This window comes from Perognathus longimembris, chromosome 1 (assembly GCF_023159225.1).
Source record: "Perognathus longimembris pacificus isolate PPM17 chromosome 1, ASM2315922v1, whole genome shotgun sequence".
Taxonomy (NCBI): domain Eukaryota; kingdom Metazoa; phylum Chordata; class Mammalia; order Rodentia; family Heteromyidae; genus Perognathus; species Perognathus longimembris.
Window position 1 is genome coordinate 5,665,065 of NC_063161.1, and position 22,380 is coordinate 5,687,444.

At 41.3% G+C, this 22,380-nt stretch overlaps 1 protein-coding gene across 2 annotated transcripts in view; it reads right to left on the reverse strand.

The window, feature by feature from the left end:
- The window catches only part of Ep300 (E1A binding protein p300), a 75,138-nt gene that overhangs the window by 14,619 nt on the left and 38,139 nt on the right, over nucleotides 1-22,380 (reverse strand). For both annotated transcript variants that reach the window (XM_048354825.1, XM_048354821.1), the window contains 11 exons: nucleotides 22,122-22,231; nucleotides 19,968-20,105; nucleotides 18,835-19,272; nucleotides 17,883-18,062; nucleotides 17,627-17,768; nucleotides 14,714-14,832; nucleotides 12,313-12,552; nucleotides 10,951-11,039; nucleotides 7,072-7,152; nucleotides 3,669-3,725; nucleotides 485-562 (listed from right to left, as the gene is read on the reverse strand). In XM_048354825.1, coding sequence (XP_048210782.1) covers nucleotides 485-562; nucleotides 3,669-3,725; nucleotides 7,072-7,152; nucleotides 10,951-11,039; nucleotides 12,313-12,552; nucleotides 14,714-14,832; nucleotides 17,627-17,768; nucleotides 17,883-18,062; nucleotides 18,835-19,272; nucleotides 19,968-20,105; nucleotides 22,122-22,231 — 1,672 coding nt within the window. The remainder of the gene's footprint in view (nucleotides 1-484; nucleotides 563-3,668; nucleotides 3,726-7,071; nucleotides 7,153-10,950; nucleotides 11,040-12,312; nucleotides 12,553-14,713; nucleotides 14,833-17,626; nucleotides 17,769-17,882; nucleotides 18,063-18,834; nucleotides 19,273-19,967; nucleotides 20,106-22,121; nucleotides 22,232-22,380) is intronic.

Consider the following 22,380-nt stretch of genomic DNA (forward strand, 5'->3'; position numbering starts at 1 on the left):
GTGCTCGTCTCGTATACATGAAAACCTGGGTTCAATTCCTCAGCACTACATATATAGAAAAAGCCAGAAGTGGCGCTGTGGCTCAAGTGGTAGAGTGCTAGCCTTGAGCAAAAAGAAGTCAGGTACAGTGCTCATGCTTTGCGTCCAAGCCCTAGGACTGGCAAAACAAAACAAAATGTTTAGAAGAGCCAGGCAGGGGTGGGTTCACGCATATAATTCTAACTACTTAGGAGGTAGAGAACTGAGGATTACAGTTCAAAGTTAGCCTTGGGCATGAAAGTCAATGATACTCTTATCTCCAATAAACTACTCAGGAAAAAGCTGGAAGTGGACTTTGGCATAAGTGGTAGAATGCTTAGCTTTGAGCAAAGAGAGGCCCAGCGACAGAGCTAAGGCTCTGTGTTCAAGCCCTAGGTAGGACCTGCAACCCCTCCTCTTCCTTTCACATGATAACAAGAAGTTCCAGAGAAAATAGAAGACTTACCCAGTCGGCCAGATGATCTCATGATGAAGGACACAGATTTGGTGCATTTTCCTTCCACACTCTGTACATTCAACAAACCTGAAAATAAAGAGCCAATTCCGAGGTTAATGTCAAAATTAGAATCAGCATTAAATTCATAAGATTAGCTAGGTGCCATGGCTCATACGTGGTCTCTGGTACTCAGAAAGTAGACTGACAAGAGAATCTTGGTGGGAGTGGGGAATGCATCAGAGGAGATCCCCATCTCTAAGGTCATGCCTAACTGAAAAGACAGGATAGGGGCATGGCTCAAGTGATAAAGCAAGCCTAAAATACTGAATCTAGAAAGTAATGAAGATTTTTAGAGTGGGGGGTCACATGAATGAAGGAAAGTGAACAAATGTTGCCATTTTGAACTTTGTCACGTGAGGACAGGGATGGAATGAGGAAAGATGGGGAGAATGATGGCAGAAATGACACTGATCAAAATGCATTACACTTATCATACCTGACTTCTCAAATTAAAATTCCTTTCTATAACAAGATAAATATTACAACAGCTTGTAGTTGGGTAGTGATGGCTCATGACTATAATCCTAGCTATTCAGGAGGCTACCCTAAACCGTTCAAGGCCAATCCCAGGAGACCCTCTCTCTAAAAATGTGTGAGAGAGTTCAAACTCCAATATGGCCAAACAAGAATAAAATAAAAACCATGCTCAACATCTCTAACAATAAAAGAAATGCAGGGGCTGGGAATATGGCCTAGTGGCCAGAGTGCTCGCCTCATATATAGGAAGCCCTAGATTCGATTCCCCAGCATCACATATATAGAAAACGGCCAGAAGTGGTGCTGTCAATCAAGAAGTAGAGTGCTGGCCTTGAGCAAAAAGAAGCCAGGTACAGTGCTCAGGCCCTGAATCCAAGGCCCAGGACTGGCAAAAAAATAAAAAAATAAAAGAAATGCAAATCAAGCTACACTGAGATTCCTCACCCCATCCCAGTTAGAACAGCCATCATCAGGAACATAAACATCAATAGATTCAAGGCATGGACGTAGAGGAAAAAAAGATCAGTGCTGGCGGAATATAAACTTGTTCCACCACTCTTGATTTTGGAGAATACTAAAAACTACCCAGTGACCCAGTAATATATAAGAGCACAAATCAGAATATAGTAACGCCACTTGTACCAGCATAGTCACTGTTGCACTATTCACCATAGCCGAGAGGGACCTCAATGGATGAAGAAAATGTGGCATGTGGGCTGGGAATATGGCCTAGTGGCAAAAGTGCTTCCCTGTGTACATGAAGCCTTGGGTTTGAGTCCTCAGCTCCACATATATAGAAAAGGCCAGAATTGGCACTGTGGCTCAAGTGGCAGAGTACTAGCCTTGAGCAAAAAGAAGCAACCCAGTCTAATAATAAAATGTATACTAGGAACTGACGTTTGAATAGTTTGTATATGGGGAGGAAGATAAGTGAATTCTGAAGAGAGGAAGTGGGAGAGAGAATACAGTCATATTCAATGCATATTTTACGTAACTAGGAAATCTGAGGGAGGCGTGTGGAAAGGGAGAATGATCAAAGGTGCATGGTACACTGGTCAGAAGACTGAGATCTGAAAATCTCAGGTTCAAAGCCAGTCCACAAAAAAAATAAAAGTCTGAATTCTTATCTGTAATTAACTGCCCCAAGAAACAAACTTGTGCATCCAGTAGTTACTGCTGATCTTTAACAGGCTCTGGGACAGTGCCCAGGCCTTGACTAGCAACAAAGATGTATTGTTGACTGATCAGCCAAATTAAAAAAAAAATCAGAACTGAACCAAACACAAAACCAAACCACAAAAGCTTATTTTGGGGAAAGAGCAGGGCACTGGTAGCTCACACCTGTTAAAAAGCCAACCTGGGCTAGAGAACCATTCATAAGACTCTTATCACCAATGTACTACTCAGAAAAAGCTGGAAGTGATGCTGTGTCTCAAGTGGTAGAGTGCAAAGAGGTTCAGGGACAGCACCCAGGCCTTGAGTTCACACCCCAGGACTGGCAAAAAGAGTGCTGATAGCTCATGCCTGCCATCCTAGCTGCTCAGGAGGCCAAGATCTGAGAATTACAGTAGTTCACAGCCAGCCCAGGCAGGAAAGACTCTGAGACTCTTATCTCCAATTAACCACCAGAAAACCTGAAATGGTGCTGTGGCTCAAAGTGGCACAGCACTAGCTAATCTTGAACGAAGGAGCTCATGGATAGAGACGAGGCTCTGTGTTCAAGCACCACCACCACCACCACCAAAAAAGGCTCTGTCCAAGCACCACCATCACCATCACCACCACCACAAAAAAAGGCTCTGATCAAGCACCACCATCACCACCACCACCACCACCACCACCACCACCACCAACAACAACAACAACCAAAAAAAAAAAGAGGGAAGGATGGCTCAAGCCTGTAATCCCAACTACTTGGGAGGCAGAGATGGAGGGAAATCAGCTTAAGGCTAGCAGGGACCAAAAAAAACTTGGGGCTCTGTGTCACATGGGGAATAACAATAGCAGAATCAGAGGTAGCCCAGGCATGTCAGGGCATAAAGACAGACCCTACACAAAAGGGAGTTAGAGGTGTGGAAGAATGATTACTTAGCAAGAACAAGACCCCATGTTCAATTGCCAGTGTCTCCAAAAGAGGGAAAAGCAAGGACAAAAACATTTTTAATGCTATATTAAACATACATTAAATGTATATACTGAATGCCATTAAAAATACAAATAAAAAATTTTAATTTGCCTCTACAAGGGGGCAGTAAGCACTGGTGTTAGGACGTCCAGATGCATCCCAAAAACACATTAAGGAATAGCTAGAAGGCTGGTTCAGTGCTCAAGGTACTAAAAAAGCCCTCATTTTGTAATTTTTATGAAAGGATTATACATTGAACAGGCAGTGAAATGGACCTCACAGCCTTAAAGGAGGGAGCTTGACATGTCACAGGAGCCAACACACATACCAACGATAGTTTTAGCCCTTGACTATTAGACATAAATCACAAGCACGTGTGTACGTGTGTGTGGGTGCGCGCGCGTGTGTGCGTGTGTGTGTGTGTGGTGTTAATAGATATGCTGATGGTCACTGAACAGGCCATCTAAACCAAGAGGATGAAAAGACGAAGTCAAGTGTAATGGACTTGACAATTCCTGAGTATCAACTTACAGTTCAGGATCCAGTGTGTCGTTTTTTCTCTTGGAAAATTGTTCCTTATTTATTGTACTGAGGAAAGAAAACGAACACAGTGAGAAAAGCAGTAGAGAAAGGCAGGCATCATACCAACCCTCTAACTAGAACAAAATCTACAATAGAAATGGATAATTTAGATGCTCTAAAAAATACATTCATAGGTTTATGTAAGCAATATTCTGTAGGATTTTTTTACAGTAAGTAGATTTACCCTTATAGGAAACTGAAGACCAAAGACAAACTAGAAAGATGATTACTATGTTTCCTTTTTAGATGCAGTCTACTACTGTACACTCTTATTAAAAAAATTGTCAAGGTGCTGTATAGAGGGATTAATTACATAGGTAAGTTAGTGAGTACATTTCTTGTCATACTTGTTACCCCCTCCCTGTTTTTCTCCCACCTTTCCCCCTATGTGCCCCATTTTATAGTTTAATACCTCTAGACTGAGTTGCAAGATTGTATACATAGTATGAAGTAAATGACTAAGAATGTTCTTTTTTTTTTTAAAGACATGTACTCTTTACCATACTTGCATAATTAATTGTAACTTCTTTGTACATCACCCCCGCCCCCCTTTCTTTAAAGGTATTCTTTGTCAGGTACCAATGGCTCACAACCTTTAATTCTAGCTACTCAGGAGGCCTGAGCTCTGAGGATTCCAGTTCGAAGCCAGCCTGGACAAGAAAGTCTGCTAGACTCGTATCTCCAATTAATGACCAAAAAGTTGGAAATTGATTTGTAGCTCAAGTGGTAGAGTATTAGGCCTTGAGTGCTAACCTCATGGACAGTGCCCAGGTCCCAAGACCAGCAAGCATAAAAAAACAACAAACAAATGACAAAAAAAAAAAAAAAGTTTTTCAAATGGTTTTAAGCATTTCAAGAATACAGTTGAATCCAGGCACTGGTGGCTCATGCCTGTAATCCTAGCTACTCAAGAGGTTGAGATCTGAGAACCGTGGTTCAAAGCCAGCCTGGGCAGGAAAGTCCATGAGAGTCTTATTTCCCACTAACCACTAGAAAACTAGAAGTAGAGTTGTGGCTCAAAGTGGTAGAACCTTGAGCAAAAGAGCTCAGGGACAGTGCTCAGGCTCTGAGTTAAAGCCTCATGACCAACAAAAACGATAAAAACAAAGAAAAGAAAAAAAGTATCTTTGAAAGCCTGGTAATAGTGGCCCATTCTTGTTATTCTTAGCACTCAGCGTGTGGCAGAAGTTTGAGTCTCTTAAGAAATAAAGAAGAAGGGGCTGGGAATATGGCCTAGTGGCAAAAGTGCTTGCCTCGTATACATGAAGCCCTGGGTTCAATTCCCCAGCGCCACATATATGGAAAATGGCCAGAAGTGGCGCTGTGGCTCAAGTGGTAGAGTGCTAGCCTTGAGCAAAAAAAAGGAAGCCAAGGACAGTGCTCAGGCCCTGAGTCCAAGGCCCAGGACTGGCAAAAAAAAACACAAAACAAAACAAGAAATAAAGAAGAGGGCTGGGATGTAGCTCAGTGTCAGCAAGGCGCTGGGCTAGCCAGATCAATGGCTTGGATTCAATCCCCCAAAAAGACAGTTGAAGAAAAAGAAAAGAAAATACAGTTGTTTTTTAGTGTATAAGGGGAACTGGTTCCCAGACCCATGGTGGAAATGCAGTGTAACTACGTATTTCAGCTTTTTATAGTTGCCTAAGGATAATTTTGAAGGAAAAAGCTCTCCATCTTGATGTTTTTATATACCACACTGCTAAGTTTTCCCTTCCTATGGAAGGTAGTAGTTTCATAGTTTTGACCTAATACCTAAAACCAACTTAGTGCACCCAAGTTGGAAACTGGGGATTTTTCTTTCCTATACAAAAACAATACATTTTTAATTTCAAGTGTTCCCTACATAAATTATAGTCTGAAGTTCGTGACGCCCTCTCTGGCTTAGCAGAGAGCTAGAGTATTTCCTCTAGGGCTCGAATGTTCCTAATTGCTCTTAATGACAGAAGGACAAAGTACACATGCACAATCCAAACTGAAAAGATAAACCAACCAGGTTGTCTTAGAGTCCTGGCTTCTCCCCACCCCCATATTTTGTTGGTTCATTTTTTGGTGCAGGTACTGGGGGCTTGAACGCAAGGACTGGGCTCTGTTCCTAAGCCTTTTGTGCTTAAGGCTAACACTTCACAACTTGAGCCACAACATCAATTCTGGTCTTTCTGATTCTCAGATCTGGCCTCCTCAGTAACTAGGATTACAGGTATAAGTACTTGGAAAATCCCATTTTAATGAGTAACCCTACAATTCTTTATTTTTTTCCCCAATCCTGGGACTTGAACTCAGTGTCTGGGCACTGTTCCTGAGCTCAAGGCTAGTACTCTACCACTTGAGCCACAGTGTCAGTTCTGGTACTGTTTTTTTTCCTGTTTATGTGGTACTGAGGAATCAAGCCCAGGACTTCACGCATGCTAGGCAAGCACTCTACCACCGGGCCACATTCCCAACCGAAAACTCTTTATCTTTAAGGGGTGATCTTAATGATTTATTATAGGTGAATAAAACTTAGAAGAATTATGTAATTAACACTAATTCTTAAACTAAAATGAAATATGATGTCTCAGTCCTAACAGATTAAAATTACTACTGTAAGAGTAACTACTTGGGAGGCTTAAGATCTCAGGCTTGGGGTTGAAAGCTAGGAGAGACAGAAAGGTCTAGAAAACTATCTCTAACCACCAAAAAGCTACTAGTGGAAGTGTGGCCTAAGTGGTAAAGCACTAACCTTATATAAAATAAATTAAATAATTAAGACAAAAACCTCAAAGACAGCACTCAGGCTCTGTCAGGCCCACTCACACACAGACACACACACAACTAGTATAGTTGTGTGTATGTATTTGAAAATTTCCTAGGCATTTACCAAACCATAAAAGCTTATAGGACTGCAAAACAGGAAGGGGTTTAACATACTGTTAAATTCTATTCACAGTACAGTGATGTGGATATCAAGAGATAGACACATGGCCATTACTGAATCTGTGCAAATTCAGTTCTGGAAGCAATATTCTTATACCTACCTTTCTATTCTTAGAAGAGAAGCTGTTTCCTCATAGAAAAATAATTTTACTAGCAAGATGACGTTTGCTGACCAATTTCCTAGGCTAGCATTGTCTAGAATGCTAGGATGAGCTGGTGTCAACCATTATGGTAGCCATTAGCCACAGATGGCCATTATGCAAATGAAATATGAGAGTTCAGATGAGAAGCAACTTCAAATTTTATTTGCTTTTAAATTAATTGGTACTTAGGTACCTGTGGCTAAGCTAATGTTGGACAGCACAATTTAAGACCAAATCCCTAGAACTGAAAACAAAAATTTTAAAAAAGTTATTTCTCAAAATAATATGTTACTTACGTCTGAGGCTGGGAAGGGTCATCCCCCAAAGAAACGCTCTCCCCTTGGATTTCATTGAAACACTTCTCACAGAAATGATACCTGTCGGCAAGAAGGCCATACTGGGGTGAACTGTTCCGTTCACACAACACAGCCCAAGCCAAGCAACGAAGCCACCAATCACAGCAGGCCAAGGAGGGGAACGGGAGCAGAGAGCAGGTCATCAACGGCGACAAGGACATTCAATGATGCAGATTTATGGGCCCCACAGTTTGGGTTTTTTTGTTTTGTTTTTTGCAATCAAAGCCAAGTGCAGACAACGACAAGCATGAGGGAGGAAAAAAAAAAACACAACAAACGAAGAAATGAGGGATTGCAGGACAACAAAAAACAAAAGCAAGACAGGACAACACAAAGCAGAAAGCCAAGGCAAAGCACAGATTAGCATTAAATATCTCAATGGAATAACAAGTAGCAAATGACTACAGCAAATAAAAACAAAAGTTTCACTTACATAAACCCACACACTTTTATTTCACTAATACTACTTGGTATAAATAGTCTTGAAGGAAAAATAATATGCCAACAGGAAAGGTCCTATTCTGACCATGACCAAAACATGGCAATCATAATCATACTAATCCTATTTCTAAAGAAAAGACAAAAATGAAAAAAAAAATCCACTATGGGTACCAGAAAACAATTGGGAGATTATGAAGATGGCTGTTTGCCCCATCTCAACTACTAAGCCAAACATAGTAGAGTGTGCCTGATATCCCAGCCATGTATGAGGCTCTTGTATGAGGTTAGTAGACTGAAATCAGAGAAGGGAAAAACACTAGAACATATTGGAAAAACAAACTGAAAGGGCTAGTATGCCACTCCAGTACTACTGATTAATCAATCAAAACTTAGAAATGAAAAACAAAATTTGGTACTAAGTGTAATTTAAAAAGTTTTTTCATGGAGTTTGCATTAAGCAGATAAGTGCTGACTACATCTATGGAATGACTGGATTCAAAAGATAAAATGCACTAGGAGTGGCCAAGTACATGATAAAAATACTATTTAGGCTGCTGTTTAAAATGTGAAAAATGAGCCTTGTGCTGGTAGCTGATGCCTGTAATCTTACTAGCCAGGAGGCTAAAATCTGAGGATTGGAGTTTGAAGCCAGCATAAGTTCCTGTGAGATTCTTATCTCCAATAAACTACTCAAAAATGCCAGAAGTGGTGCTCTGGCTCAAGTGGTAGTGCACTAGCTTTGAGCACAGAGGCTCAGGGATAGTGCCCAGGCCCGGAGTTCAAGCCCTAGGAGCGGCAAAAGAATGAATAAACAAATAATGGAAAAATGCAGTCAGGTGCCTTAAGCACTAGTTAATAGGCAGTCTAGAATCCAAAGGATCCAAGCTTAAAGCCAGGCCAGAGTGAAAGTCCATGAGACTCCAGCTCCAAATAACCAGCAATAAACAAGTCTGGAGGCATGTTTCAAGTGACAGAAACACCAACCAAACAGGCAAGCTGAGTGTAAGACCCAGTGTTCAAACCCTAGTACCTAAAAAAAAAAAAAAAAAAGTATGAGTGAAAAACTCATTTCCATGCCAATTATTACTTGCATTATATATGTATATATACATACACATACATACACACACTATATATATACATATATGAAGGACATTTTAAAGAGCAAAAAAACTATATTCTCATGCCAATAAACCACCAAAAGTGCACTGTTTTTGGTAAATAAAACAAAAAGAAAAGTTTAGATGAAATTTTTCAAGCTAGAAATGCATCTGTAGCACACAAGTTCACAAACATCACCATGGGCTTGGTTTTATTTAACAAGGGCAATTAAATACCCAGCCTTTTTACCATGCCAGTGCCTGCATGGTATAAGCTGACTACTAAAAACAGGAAAGATTCCTGGTTAAGTGATTGGTAAACGCAAGTTATGTTTTTGTAACCCACTGAGAAAGTAAAGCAGAAGTGCCTCATTCCCTAGAACCCTGTCATTCTCTGTACCACTATAGATGGGCATGTTGGAAATTTCCCTTTTAATTTGCTTATGGAAGACAAAACAAATACTAGGGAATCTGTTTTCATTTGTTTAATCAGACGAAATTAGTGATGGGCCATACGCAAAAATCTAGGCATGGGGATGGAATCAAAGCTGATCTCGGGATCTTGTGCTTGCTTACATTTAAAACATAGCATTTAGTACTTTTGCTTTCTGTTATTTTCAGATAGGGTAGGAAGTGTGGAAAATGATCCTCCTACCAATGCATCCCTGCCCAGTAGTTGGGATCACAGGCATATGTTATTGCTGACTGTCTTACTGGTTAAGATAGGGGCTAACTTTAATGCCTAAGCTGGGCTTGAACCTCAAGACTAATAATAAGTTCTACTTAAAAGGGGCTGGGAATATGGCCTAGTGGCAAGAGTGCTTGCCTCGTATACATGAGGCCCTGGGTTCGATTCCTCAGCACCACATATACAGAAAATGGCCAGAAGTGGCGCTGTGGCTCAAGTGGCAGAGTGCTAGCCTTGAGCAAAAAAGAAGCCAGGGACAGTGCTCAGGCCCTGAGTTCATGGCCTAGGACTGGCCAAAAAAACAAACAAACAAACAAACAAACAACAACAACAACAAAAAAACAAAGTTCTACTTAATAGTCAGCGTTTGCAAAGCTCTTATTGTTTTGTTCTGTGCTGCTATTAATAATTTGAATGTAGAGGGCCACTGGCTTGCTCACTTGGCTGGGGCTAAGCCATGCATCTAGGATGCTTTTCACAGATTATTGACATTTTACCACTGGGCTGGCTTTGCAGAATCTCAAGTAGCTAGGATTACAGATAGGACCCGCAATTAGCTGGCAAGAATCTTCAGTTGTGATTTTAATGAAGTCCTGCTGAGAGCCAGTGCTCACACACCTGTAATCACATCTATTCAGGAGGCTGGCATCTGAGGATTATAGTTCAAAGCCAGTATGGGCAGGGAAATCTCTTACTGCCAATAAACTACTCTAAAAAGCCAGAAGTGGAGTGTTGGCTTAAGCGGCAGAATGCTATCCTTGAGAAAAAGAAGTTCAGGGATAGCACCAAGGTTCTGAGGTCAAGCCTCCAAGAGTCCTTGGATTCCTCCTTTATAAAATAAAGATCCAGGGGCTGGGGATATGGCCTAGTGGCAAAGAGCACTTGCCTCATATACTTGAAGCCCTGGGTTCGATTCCCCAGCACCACATATACAGAAAATGGCCAGAAGTGGCGCTGTGACTCAAGTGGCTGAGTGCTAGCCTTGAGCTAAAAAAAAAGAAGCCAGGGACAGTGCTCAGGCCCTGAGTTCACGGCCTAGGACTGGCCAATAAATAAATAAATAAATAAAATAACGATCCAGGGGTGGGAATGTTATTCAGCAGAATGCTTGCCTAGCATGCCATGAAGCCCTGGGTTTGATTTCTCAGCACAACATAAACAGAAAAGGCTGGAAGTAGTACTGTGGCTCAAGTGGTAGAGCACTACAGCCTTGAGCTGAAGAGCTCAAGGGCAGCACCGAAGGCAGAGTTCAAACCCCATGACCAATAATAAAATAAATAAATAAAGATCCAGGGTTGTAACTCAGTGTTAAAGAGCACTTCATAGAATGCTTTGAAGGCCCTAGGTTTGAACTCTAGTACTTAAAAACATAAAAACAAAAATAAGTGCCCACACAACTAAAACAAGGCTACTTTTTATTCGAAAATGTAATGTATTCCTGAAATGTAAAAACAAGAATAGAACTTGTGTGGTACAGGTGTTTTTCAAGCAAGTTACACATGAAGCATGAAACTGTGCTGGTCCAATCCACATGCATTCCTCTAGACACGAGGACACACAGACCAGCATCTTACACATGATCCAACTTACCTGTTCTGGTAACTGTAGTAAGTGGCATCACGAGGGATTGTGCATAACTGTTTGCCATAGCAACATAGTGTCTGTGGAGAGAACTCCAACTGCAAAAGAAAACATTTGTTGAAAGTGTAAAAGGGCCAGGTGAAGTGGCTCATGCCACTAATCCTAGCTACTCAAGAGGCTAAGATCTGAGGATCCAGGTTCAAAACAAGCCCACGCAGAAAAGCCCATGAGACTCTTTATTTCCAATAAACTACTCAGAAAAAGCCAGAAGTGGCAGTGTGGCTCAAGTGACAGAGAGCAAGCCTTGAGCCAAAAGAGCTTCAGGGACAGTGTCCAGGCCCTGAGTTCAAGCCCTAGAACTGGAAAAACAAAAACAAAAAAGAAAGGATCTGAAGAAGAGTCATATATGAAAATGATGAAATACCTCGGTTACTGAAAACCAATCTGAGCCATAATACCAGCCTGGAGCTCAAGCCCTAATAAAGGCACAAAGTAACCTTAAACTGTTTATGTAACAATTTACAAAAACACAAATGAGAGCTAAATCCAAATTATATTTATGGTAAAATGAATTAGATTAAGATAATTACTTTGGGGGACTGGGAATGTGGCTTAGCGGTAGGTACATTGTTTGCCTAGCATGCATGAAGCCCTGGGTTCAATTCCTCAGCACCACATACAGAGAAAAACCTGGAAGTGGCGATGTGGCTCAAGAGGTAGAGTGCTAGCCTTGAGCAAAAAGAAGCCAGGGACAGTGCTCAGGCCAAGTCCAAGCCCCAGGACTGGCAAAAATAAATAAATAAAATAATTATTTTGCTTAAATAACAAAGTTCAATTTCAGGACTTTATTGTCCTACCTTAAGAAACAAGAGAGGAGGTGTAGCTCAAGTGGTAAAGTGCCAGCCCTGAGTGAAAAAGGTGAGAGCTTGAAATCTGGAGTTTATGTCCCAGTACTGCATAAAGAAAGAAATTTTTATAGTTGGGCGCCAGTGGCTCAAGATTTGAGGACTGGAGTTAGAAAGAGCCCTGAAAGAAACTTGATATTTCCAATTAATCACTAGAAAACTAGAAGTGGTGCAATGGCTCAAAGTGGTATAGTGCTAGCCTTGAGCAAAAGAGCCCAGGAACAGCTGAGTTCAAAAGCCCTATAAACAAAAAAATTTTTAAAAATCAAGTATTCTACTAGGTGTGTGCAACTAAGAATAAACTCCATCTGAGGCCCTTGGTTTTATCCCTAGCACTTTAAGACAACAGGGGGAAAAGGGTAAGGGTGAGAAGTGGTGAAAACAGGATCTAAGAAAAGAAGTTGTTGAGAAAGAAGGGGAGAATCTGTCAAATCCAGAAGCAGGACAATCATTGCCATATTTTTACCTTTTTGCCACAACAATATCCAAGGCTTTGCATGACAGGGTCAATTTCTTGATCAAAGACCTCAGATAGCTTGGAGCAGTATTTGTATACTCTTGAAGTTTTCCGGTTATATAACCAGGCATTGTTGAACATGAGCCAAATGTCATCCACATATTGCCAGGGCTCTTGGTACTGGCCAGTATCTAACTTCCTCTTGATAGTAGAAAGATCCATGGGGCTCTTCACAATATCAAAGTAATCCTAGTAAGATAAGCAACACCAAGCAATATTACTCATTTTGTACAGTATATTTAGGGCACAGGGAGTTATCTTCCTTTGACCACCATTAATACTTAATACAGCGTGTCTTTGACTATATTCCCCAAGAATCAATTGACACCCGTCACATTTGTGTGTTTATGTTTGGTGCTGTTACAGGAGCTTGAATTCAGAGTCTTGGTGCTGTTACTAGTGCTTACTTGTACAAGGCCTCAACTAGTACTAACAATTTAGGCCAGCCTTCCAACCATGATCCTCTGGGTCTCACCTAAGTAGCTAAGACTATTGCCCATGACTTTTAAAAATTAAGACTACAAATATACAAAGTGGCTCAGATGGCAAAGAATAAAGCTACGAGAGAACCTGAACAGGTCAACAGACAACTGAACCAAACACGGATGCTCTGTGCCATAGTACACATGAGATCAACTCAAGGCGCAGAGGTCTTCAAGTTGGACCCCTAATTCTGTCATGTATTAAAATCAAATAGTATTTTTAAAAAAAGCCGGTCTGTGAATGTGGCTTAGTAGTAGAGTGCTTGCCCTGGGTAGTAGAGTGAAGCCCTGGGTTTGATTCTCAGTACCACATGAAACAGATAAGGCTGGAAATAGCGTTGTGGCACAAGTGGTAAAACACTAGCAGGACCAGGACTGGCAAAATAAAAAATAAAAATTAAGCTACATATGAGCCAAGTGTTAGAGGCTCATGCCTAAACAACAGTGATCTGAGGATCACTGTTCAAAGCCAGACTGGGAGAGAAAGGCCATGAGACTATTTCTCCACAACAGAACAAACAAAATTAAGGAGGCTGGGAATATGGCCTATTGGCAGAGGGCTTGTCTCATACACATGAAACGCTGGGTTCGATTCTTCAGCACCACATATATAGAAAAAGCCAGAAGTGAAGCTGTTGCTCAGTGGCAGAGTGCTAGCTTTGAGCAAAAAGAAGCCAGGGACAGTGCTCAGGCCCTGAGTTCAAGCCCCAGGACTGGCAAAAAAAAAAAAAAAAAAGCCCACAAGATAATACTTGTATCACTGAGTACACAGCATAGAGGAATATCTACATCCACAAAAAAAAAAAAAAAAAAAAAAAAAAAACCTGGACGTAATCCTGTAATCCTATCTACTCAGGAAGCTGAGATTTGAACGATGAGATTCAGAGCCAGACCAGGCAGAGTATGTGGGACTCAAACTCCAAAATAACCAGAAAACAGCAGGCATGGCTCAATAGGCAGATTGCCAGCTGAATGAGCAAGTCACCCGAGTAAGTTTAAAGCCCAGAAGTGAAATCCTAACATATGCTATCCTCCATAGTCAAAATGTAGACACAACCCAAATAAGAAAGCAACTAATTAATGTATAAATGGACTGTTATTAGATGGAAGGAAAAAAAAAAAGTAAAACACTATACTTGATAGGGGATCCTATCACCCCAGAAGCTGAAGCAGGCTGTTAAATAGTGAAACCTTGTCTCAAAACTAAATAAAAATAAACCATAGATGATGGGCTGGAAATATGGCTTAGCGGGAGGTAGAGAGAGTATTTGAGTACTTGCCTCGAATCCCTGGGATCCATTCTTCAGCACCCATATATATTATTAAAAAAAAAAAAAAAAAAAAAGGCCAGAAGTGGCGCTGTGGCTCAAGTGGTAGAGTGCTAGCCGTGAGCAAAAAGAAGCCAGGGACAGTGCTCAGGCCCTGAGTTCAAGTTCCAGGACTGCCAAAACAAACCAAAAAACCCCAACACAACAACAAAAAAACATAGATGAACTGCAAAAAAAATTAATCCTAGTGTAGAGTCCCTATAATTCCTTAGGACCTAGGTCAGATCCCTCATGCTGCCAAATAAACACAATTTTTTTACTAATGTATTTTATATTCCCATTTTCACATGATTCCAAAGGCAGACTAGTGACATTATACATGGCTGAGGGAAGAGGAAGTTTGAATAGAATGTTTGGGAAGGAAATAGGCAGTGGTTTTAATAGATGTGGCGTTTCTTCTGGGGGCGTATAAAACTGAAAAGTGGTGATTATACAACTGTGTGAATATATAAAATCCCACTGAACTGCATACTTTGGTAGCTGTATAATGTGTGAATTATAGCTCAAATAAAGACATCAACAATACTACCAAGTACTTACAGGAATTCCTAGAAGCTGAGGGTCCACAGGCTGACGAAAGGGAAGAGATTCTGGGTCCTGACGGTAAAGTGCCTCTAATGTTGGCATTAGAGCCTGTCGTAATTCCTCTGGTTTGAAAACTTTCAAGAAAAATATATTTGAAATTAATTTTCATAAGTAAAACAACTTTGGAAATGCCTATGGTAAAGCACTAAATGTATATGAAACAATACATATGAAAAATTAGAAAACCCAAAGTGACTGTATAGTCTTCAGACAAGTAAACCTGGTCTCACTTTCCAACTTCTGTTCTGCTTCACTGAGTACCTCCAAAACTAAATACCTTGTCATCACTGACTAGTACAATTAATTTTCAGTTCACAACTTGAACTAAGACATATTCAGCTGGATTCCAGGGGCTCATGTCTGTAATTATAGTTACTCAGGAGGCTGAGATCTGAGGGTTGTGGTTCAAAGCCAGCCAGGCTAGCAATGACAATGAGATGTTTATCTCCAAATAACTAACAAAATCTAAGAGGAGCTATAGCTCAATCAAGTGGTAGAGGTCCAACCATGAGTGAAAAAGGGGACAGTACTCAGGCTACGAGTTCAAGTACACACACACACACACACACACACACACACACACACACACACACACACACACACACACCCTCTACATGCATGCAGGCACACAAAGTGACTTCCCAAAATAATAGTCCAAAACATAGCACTGGTAAGAGGATGGATGCTGTGAAGCATAACAGTAAACTTCCTCCTTCCTATCAGTATTTAGCAAGTCAAAACTGAGACATAGGGCTGGGGATATGGCCTAGTGGCAAGAGTGCCTGCCTCATATACATGAGGCCCTGGGTTCGATTCCCCAGCACCACATATACAGAAAATGGCCAGAAGTGGTGCTGTAGCTCAAGTGGCAGAGTGCTAGCCTTGAGCAAAAAGAAGCCAGGGATAGTGCTCAGGCCCAGAGTCCAAGCCCCAGGACTGGCAAAAAAAAAAACAAAAAAACTGAGACATAGTGCTGTCTTATCCCTAAAAGAACTAAAAAGATTAGAGTTCCTCAACAAATGTTTTGTTGTTGCTGATGGTAGTGGTCACAGGGCTTGAAGTCAGGGCTGGGTCACTGTCTGAGCTCTTTTGCTCAAGGCTAGTATTCTATCACTATAAGCCACAGCATTTAATGGTTGTCTCATGGACTTTCCAGCCTGGATTGACTTTTGAATGGCAATACTTGGATCTCAGCCTCCTAAACAACTAGGATTACAGGCGCGAGCCAACTGTGCTCAGCTGAGATTTGATGTTTTAGAAGTGAAAAGACGGGCTGGGAATATGGTCTAGTAGTAGAGTGCTTGCCTTGTATACATGAAGCCCTGGGTTGATTCCTCAGAACTACATATATAGAAAGAACCAGAAATGGCACTGTGGCTCGTGGCAGAGTGCTAGCCTTGAGCAAAAAGCAGCCAGGGACAGTGCTCAGGCCCAGAATGGGCAGTAAATACATAAAAAATTTAGAAAAACAGTGAAAATACATATTATTTTAATGGCAAAGGTTAGGCTTTGAACTCTCCAAAAAAAAAAAAACATATATACAGGTTTGCACTCTTAACACCACGAAAGCCTTGGTAGCTCACATTTGTAGTTATTCTGGCTATTTAGAGACTGAGATTGGTGATCATGGTTCAAGACTAGCCCAGGCAAAGTTTTTAAGACTACTTTTAAACCAAGTGCGGGGCTTGGTGGTGACTGGTGCCTAACATATGCTTGAACAGCAGAAGTGCGACTACCTCAAAAATAAATAAAAACAAAAGCAAATTGAAAGAGGAAGGGAACCAAACAAATATGAATATACACATGTGAAAGTGGAACTTATATAAAAAGAAGGACAGAGAGAGGGAGGAAAGAAGGAAAAAAAAAGTTCCTTTATCTTACCTAGAAGCATTACCATCAGGGCATTAAAAATTGGACCAAAAAGAAAAAACTATGGCTCTTAGGCGTGGTTATGTTCAACATAAGCAAAATTTAAACTACAGTAAGATTAGATGTTTAATTCATTCAGATTGTTTTTCAGACAGTGTCTTACTGTATAGCCTGGGCTCACACAAAAATCAAAATCCTGCAAATTGTACCTCCAAAATGCTGGGATTAAATGTGTACACCACCATGCCTCAACAGATAGGATGCTTTATATTTTGTTTTATGGCAGAATTGGGGGTCAAATCCAGGGCCTTGGATATGCTAGGGACCCACTGCACCACTTTAGGCTAGGCTCCTACCCTAAACCACAAGTGTACATGTTTTATGTTTTAGAGACATGCCCTAGTAGTAACAGTTATAGTGTACATTGTGTGTGTGTGTGCGTGTGTGTGTGTGCCAGATCTGGGGCTTGAACTCAGGGCTTTGTTTCTGTCCTGATCTTTATGTGATCAATGTTAGCACTAAATCACCTGAGGTATAGCTTTGATTTTGGGCTTTTATTAGGTAGTTAATTGGAGATTAAAATTTGATTGCACTTTCCTCCAATGGCTGGTTGTGAAACTGCAATTCTCAGATCTGGGGCTCCTGAGGAGCTGGGACTCTAGCTATGCTCGAGCTACTGATGCCCAGTTAAAACAAGGTAAGTGTCTATGGGAGTGAACTACCAAAATGCTCTGCCCCGCCCCCCCCCAAAAAAAACCCACAAGAGGGGGGACATGATAACCAGTGGTTGCTCTTTTCCAACTATATACATACATACATACATGTATCTATGTATGTATGTATGTATGTATGTATGTAATAAAGAGACCAGTCCTAAGGCTCCTAACAACATAATCACATCACATTAATGCCCATTTCTGAGGCCCAAGGGGCTGCTAACCTATTCCATAAGTCTTTATTTTAATATTTCTCAAAGAACAGAATACTCAAAAGACTTACTCTTTTTCTTTGACTGTCCTGGAACTGGAGAGGACTGAGTAGCTGAAGTATTTGGCTGGTCTTCTTCTTTTATTTCACTTTTCATCTCTGTACCTCTCTCTTCTGTTTCTGAAGGTTCCACTTTACAGTCTTCTGGTTTAGTCTAAAACACAAGTAAGGAATTTTCAATATTGTGAGATGCTTTCATTGTATTTACTACAGATACACCTTACACTGAGTACCAAAACAAAATCATAGCAACTAACTTCTGTCTCACCTCTGGGATATCTTCAGACTGAGCATCTGCTGATTGTGGTTGATCTACTTCCATTTTAACCTCTGTTTTTACTTCCTGTGAAGGCTGTTTCTCAGGAATATTCTGAGAATTTACTTCAGCACTACTAGTCGATGGAGGGTTTGAAACCTGTCCTTCGATGCTTACAGCAGGCTGGGAAAGCTGGGCAGAAAAGGGCAAAGCACGTGAGAAGCTTGTCAAATTCCACAACCAGACTTTAAACCACACTGGATTTACCACTTATTTTTGGATAGTCCTATGGTGTTACGCTTACACTGTTTGTGTTAAGAACACTGAGATTAAGGATTTGACTACTCTGTCTGGCAAGTTATATATAAAATAGCCAGCAAGTATCTCTGGTAAGTATCATTCTCTGGCAAGTATGTGAGTGGTGAAAATTCCAAACCAGAGTGCTTCAGGCGAGTACACTTATTAAGACAAGGAAAGGATTATCTTTTGGTTTACACTTCTCAATAAAGAAGTTTTTGATGTTTTATGGGCATGGTACTAGGGATTGAACCAAGGGTCTTTCTACCACTTGAGGCATGCATCCACCTTGGACAAAGTTTAAAAACCAGCCCTGGCAAGAAAGCCTATGAGACTCATCTCCAAATGAATACTGAAAAAGTGGGGCTGTGGTTCAAGTGAAAGAAGACAAAAGGAGCTCACGAATGGTGCCCAGGCCCTAAGTTCAAGCCCCAGCACTGGTATACAACTCTTTCCCTTATGGACCTTTATTGCCTTCAGGCCTCAGAATTCAACATAAAAAAACTCAAAGGCAAGACCTAAACAAAATCTGTGGAAAATCAGGAAAAGAATTAAGATTCATTCTACATATGGAGACAAGAAATAGATTTAAGAAAGAAACGATGTATAAGTCTACCAGACTGGAGTCATTCTTCCTAATGCTCAATCTCTCCCAATCTCTGCTCACCGGGGTTGTGGGCTGTGGCGGCAGCAGAGGCGCTGTTGGGGTAGGAACAGAGGCTGCTACACTCTGCTGTGACCGAGGCTGCTGCTGGGGCTGCTCAGCTGAAGGAGCAGCAGGAAGTGAAGGCTGCACTTGAGGAGGAAGCTGTGTTGTTGGTGGTGTAGGTGTCTGCCTGGAGGGGGGATGTAGAGCTTGGGACTGTGGCCCAGGTGGCAAAGTAGGAGGTGTAGGAACAGGTGCTGGAATTGCCGTTGCTGGTGGCTGTGGAGCCCCTATGCTTGGAGGAGTGTGATGAGGAGTAGGGGTACGACTAGGGACAGGAGAGGGTGAATTCTGATGCAAAGCTTGTTGAGGGAGAGGGGGACAGTGAATGTGGCTTCCTTGAGACCCTGGAGGCATTATAGGAGAGTTCACTGGGCAGGAAGAACTGGACATTTGTGCCTGTTAAAATGAAAAACACAAGTTATTTCGAGAGGCAGGTTATAAGCATTTACAACAAACTGAAGAAACAGAGTAGCAATGCCTCTTTTAAAAGGTGCCCCCCAAATCCTATTATTGGGGGGAGAAGGGAGGGAGTGAGTCCTTATTTTTGGACAACACAACTGATACTGTACTTAACTAAGAGATTGCAAAATATTCAGCAGAATGGCCTCAGCATTGCAGGGTATGGGAGACAGAGCACTCAGTGCCCTGGGACCCTCCTATGCTCTCTTCAGCCAGAGTTCCTCCTCCTACATTGCAGTTTTCACTAAGATTCTATTTTTAAAAGTGTTCACTCCTAAAAAAAAATGTGGAAACCACCAATTTAAATTATTTCCTAGCTTGTAACAACACTACTGCTATGTAACAGAATAATTGCTTCATTTTCAGGAGACATATTCTAAAGTTAAAAACAAAGCAATATATACACAAGCATACATGCACATGCACACACAAGTCATCCCCCCCCTTTTTTTGGTAAGTTTGAGGCCAGCCTAGGATAGGCAAATCCTTTCTCAAAACAAAAGCCAAAAATAAAATGAACAAAGAGAAACTTCTTTCTACCCACTGTTGGTTGCCACCCTTCCCTGTAAAAACTTAGACTGAGAAAATTTCAAGAATAGAAAGTGAGTAAAAAGTCTGTTTATGAGACATACTTGAGAAACCGGTGCTTGACCATTGGAAGGAGCCAAAGGTATATTTGTTACATTCATGCCCTGTGGTGGGAACTGAGTCTGGGAGAGGAACTGGCTCTGGCTGGAAGGCTGCTGCATTCGAGGTCCATAGCCCATCGGCTGTAAAAGAAACAGAGCACCAAACTATTTCATGAGTTATTCTACTACATCTGGAATTGTCAACTGCTCTGGCTCTGCTGTAGAGTTTTTGCAACAGAAAGGGAGACAAGTAAATAGGTAAACAAGAGAGAGAACAGGGGAGAAAAGATGGAAGAATCATTTACTTATGCCAAGACAGCAGAGAATAGCCCCATGGCTTATCAAAGCCTTCTTTCGGGCTGGGAATATGGCCTAGTGGCAAGAGTGCTTGCCTCGTATACAGGAGGCCCTGGGTTCGATTCCTCAGCACCACATATACAGAAAATGGCCAGAAGTGGCGCTGTGGCTCAAGTGGCAGAGTGCTAGCCTTGAACAAAAAAGAAGCCAGGGACAGTGCTCAGGCCCTGAGTTCACGGCCTAGGACTGGCCCAAAAAAAAAAAAGCCTTTCAAGAATGTACATTTAGGGCTGGGGATATGGCCTAGTGGCAAGAGCGCTTGCCTCGTATACATGAAGCCCTGGGTTCGATTCCCCAGCACCACATATACAGAAAATGGCCAGAAGTGGCACTGTGGCTCAAGTGGCAGAGTGCTAGCCTTGAGCAAAAAGAAGCCAGGGACAGTGCTCAGGCCCTGAGTTCAAGCCCCAGGACTGGCAAAAAAAAGAATGTACATTTACTCAAATCTACCTGAAATTCTAACAAGAAAAAGCAATGTATCAACTCTTTACTCTTGTTGGTGCCGCCTACACAATCCTAAGAATCCTTAGGGGATAAAACAAATCCTACAATTGTGGCTGAATATCATATAACATTCATGACTGCAAATGCTGTTGCAATTACAATTATTGTATTACAATTGTGGCTGAATATCATATAACATTCATGACTGCAAATGCTGTTGCACTTACAATTATTGTATTATAATTTTTTGGCTTCTTTTTCAGTTCCAGTTATATGGTTCTGTCCCTAAGCTTTTTTGCTGAACGCTAGCACTCTACCACTTGTGGCTTTTTGGTGGTAAACTGGCAATAAGAACCATAAACCTTCCTACCTCAGCTCCTCAGATCTCAGCCTTCTAAATATCTATTACAGGACCGAGTCACTGACTCAGCTTTTCTCTTTTTCTAATTACTGGTTGTGATAGGGTCTTGCAAAATTGTTGTCAATCTGGCCTTGAACTGTGATACCCTTAATCTCTTACTCCTTAGTGGATAGGATTACAGACCTCAGCCACTGGACCCATGGTGTTAAAAAAAATTTCTAAAAATCCATTACTGGGTAAGAGATGAACACAAAAATTAGTATGTTTCCCATTTGCGTTATAATACTTCTCATTTGGAGATAGTACTGATATTTGAACTCAGGGCCTCATAATTACTAGATAAGTATTCTACTAGTGAGTCAAACATTTTTTTCTGTATTGGTTATATTGACAAAGGGTCTTAGTTTTTGTCTAGGTATGCATTTGATAAGCATCTTCTCATTTTATACTTCTTGCCACAACATTTCCTGATCTCAGTATCCCAAGTAGCCAGGATTATAGAAGTAGGTCACTGTGAATATTTTGTAATTTAGATTTTGGTACTTCACTTCTTTTTAATACTGTATCTCTTCCCACCTCTGAAACTTATACCATTTAACTGTATCTACATTAAAGGGCTACATCATAGGTGCAATGTAAGAACAAGGTCTCCCCAGGCAAAGATGGACGACCACGCTGTAATCCTATCTACTCATGCAGGAGGCTGAGATCTGAGGATTGCAATTTGAAGCAGCAATTCCACTGAACTATGAAAAAAGCAAGAAGTGGAGTTTTGGATCAAATGACAGAGCACTCACCTTGAGCAAAAAGCTCAGGGACAGGGCCCAGGCCTTGAGTTCAGGCCCCAGGACACCCCCGCCCCCGCAACACACACCAAGGTGCCATGTGTAAGCCAAGGTGCTTACACAAGAAAACATATTTATAAATGAGAAAGAGATTTTTTAAAAATACCATGTAAAGTTAAAAAGGAGAATATCCAAATATGCCAAACTAACCGGGTTCAGAGCTCCAGGCTGAGCCATCTGTCCATGGTGCTGAAGAGGAGAGGTTTGTCGGGGTCCAATAGGGGGCTGGGGAATATTCATCTGGCTGAACTGATTCAACCCTGTGAGCACATATGAAATACTGCATTTGCACACATCCATGGAACTGGAGAACTAGTACAAGGTTTCTGAACTAAATGCTACATCCTGACCAACTGTTTTTTTGTTTTTGTTTTAAATGTAAGGATAGACTATTTTTTTAAATCTTTTG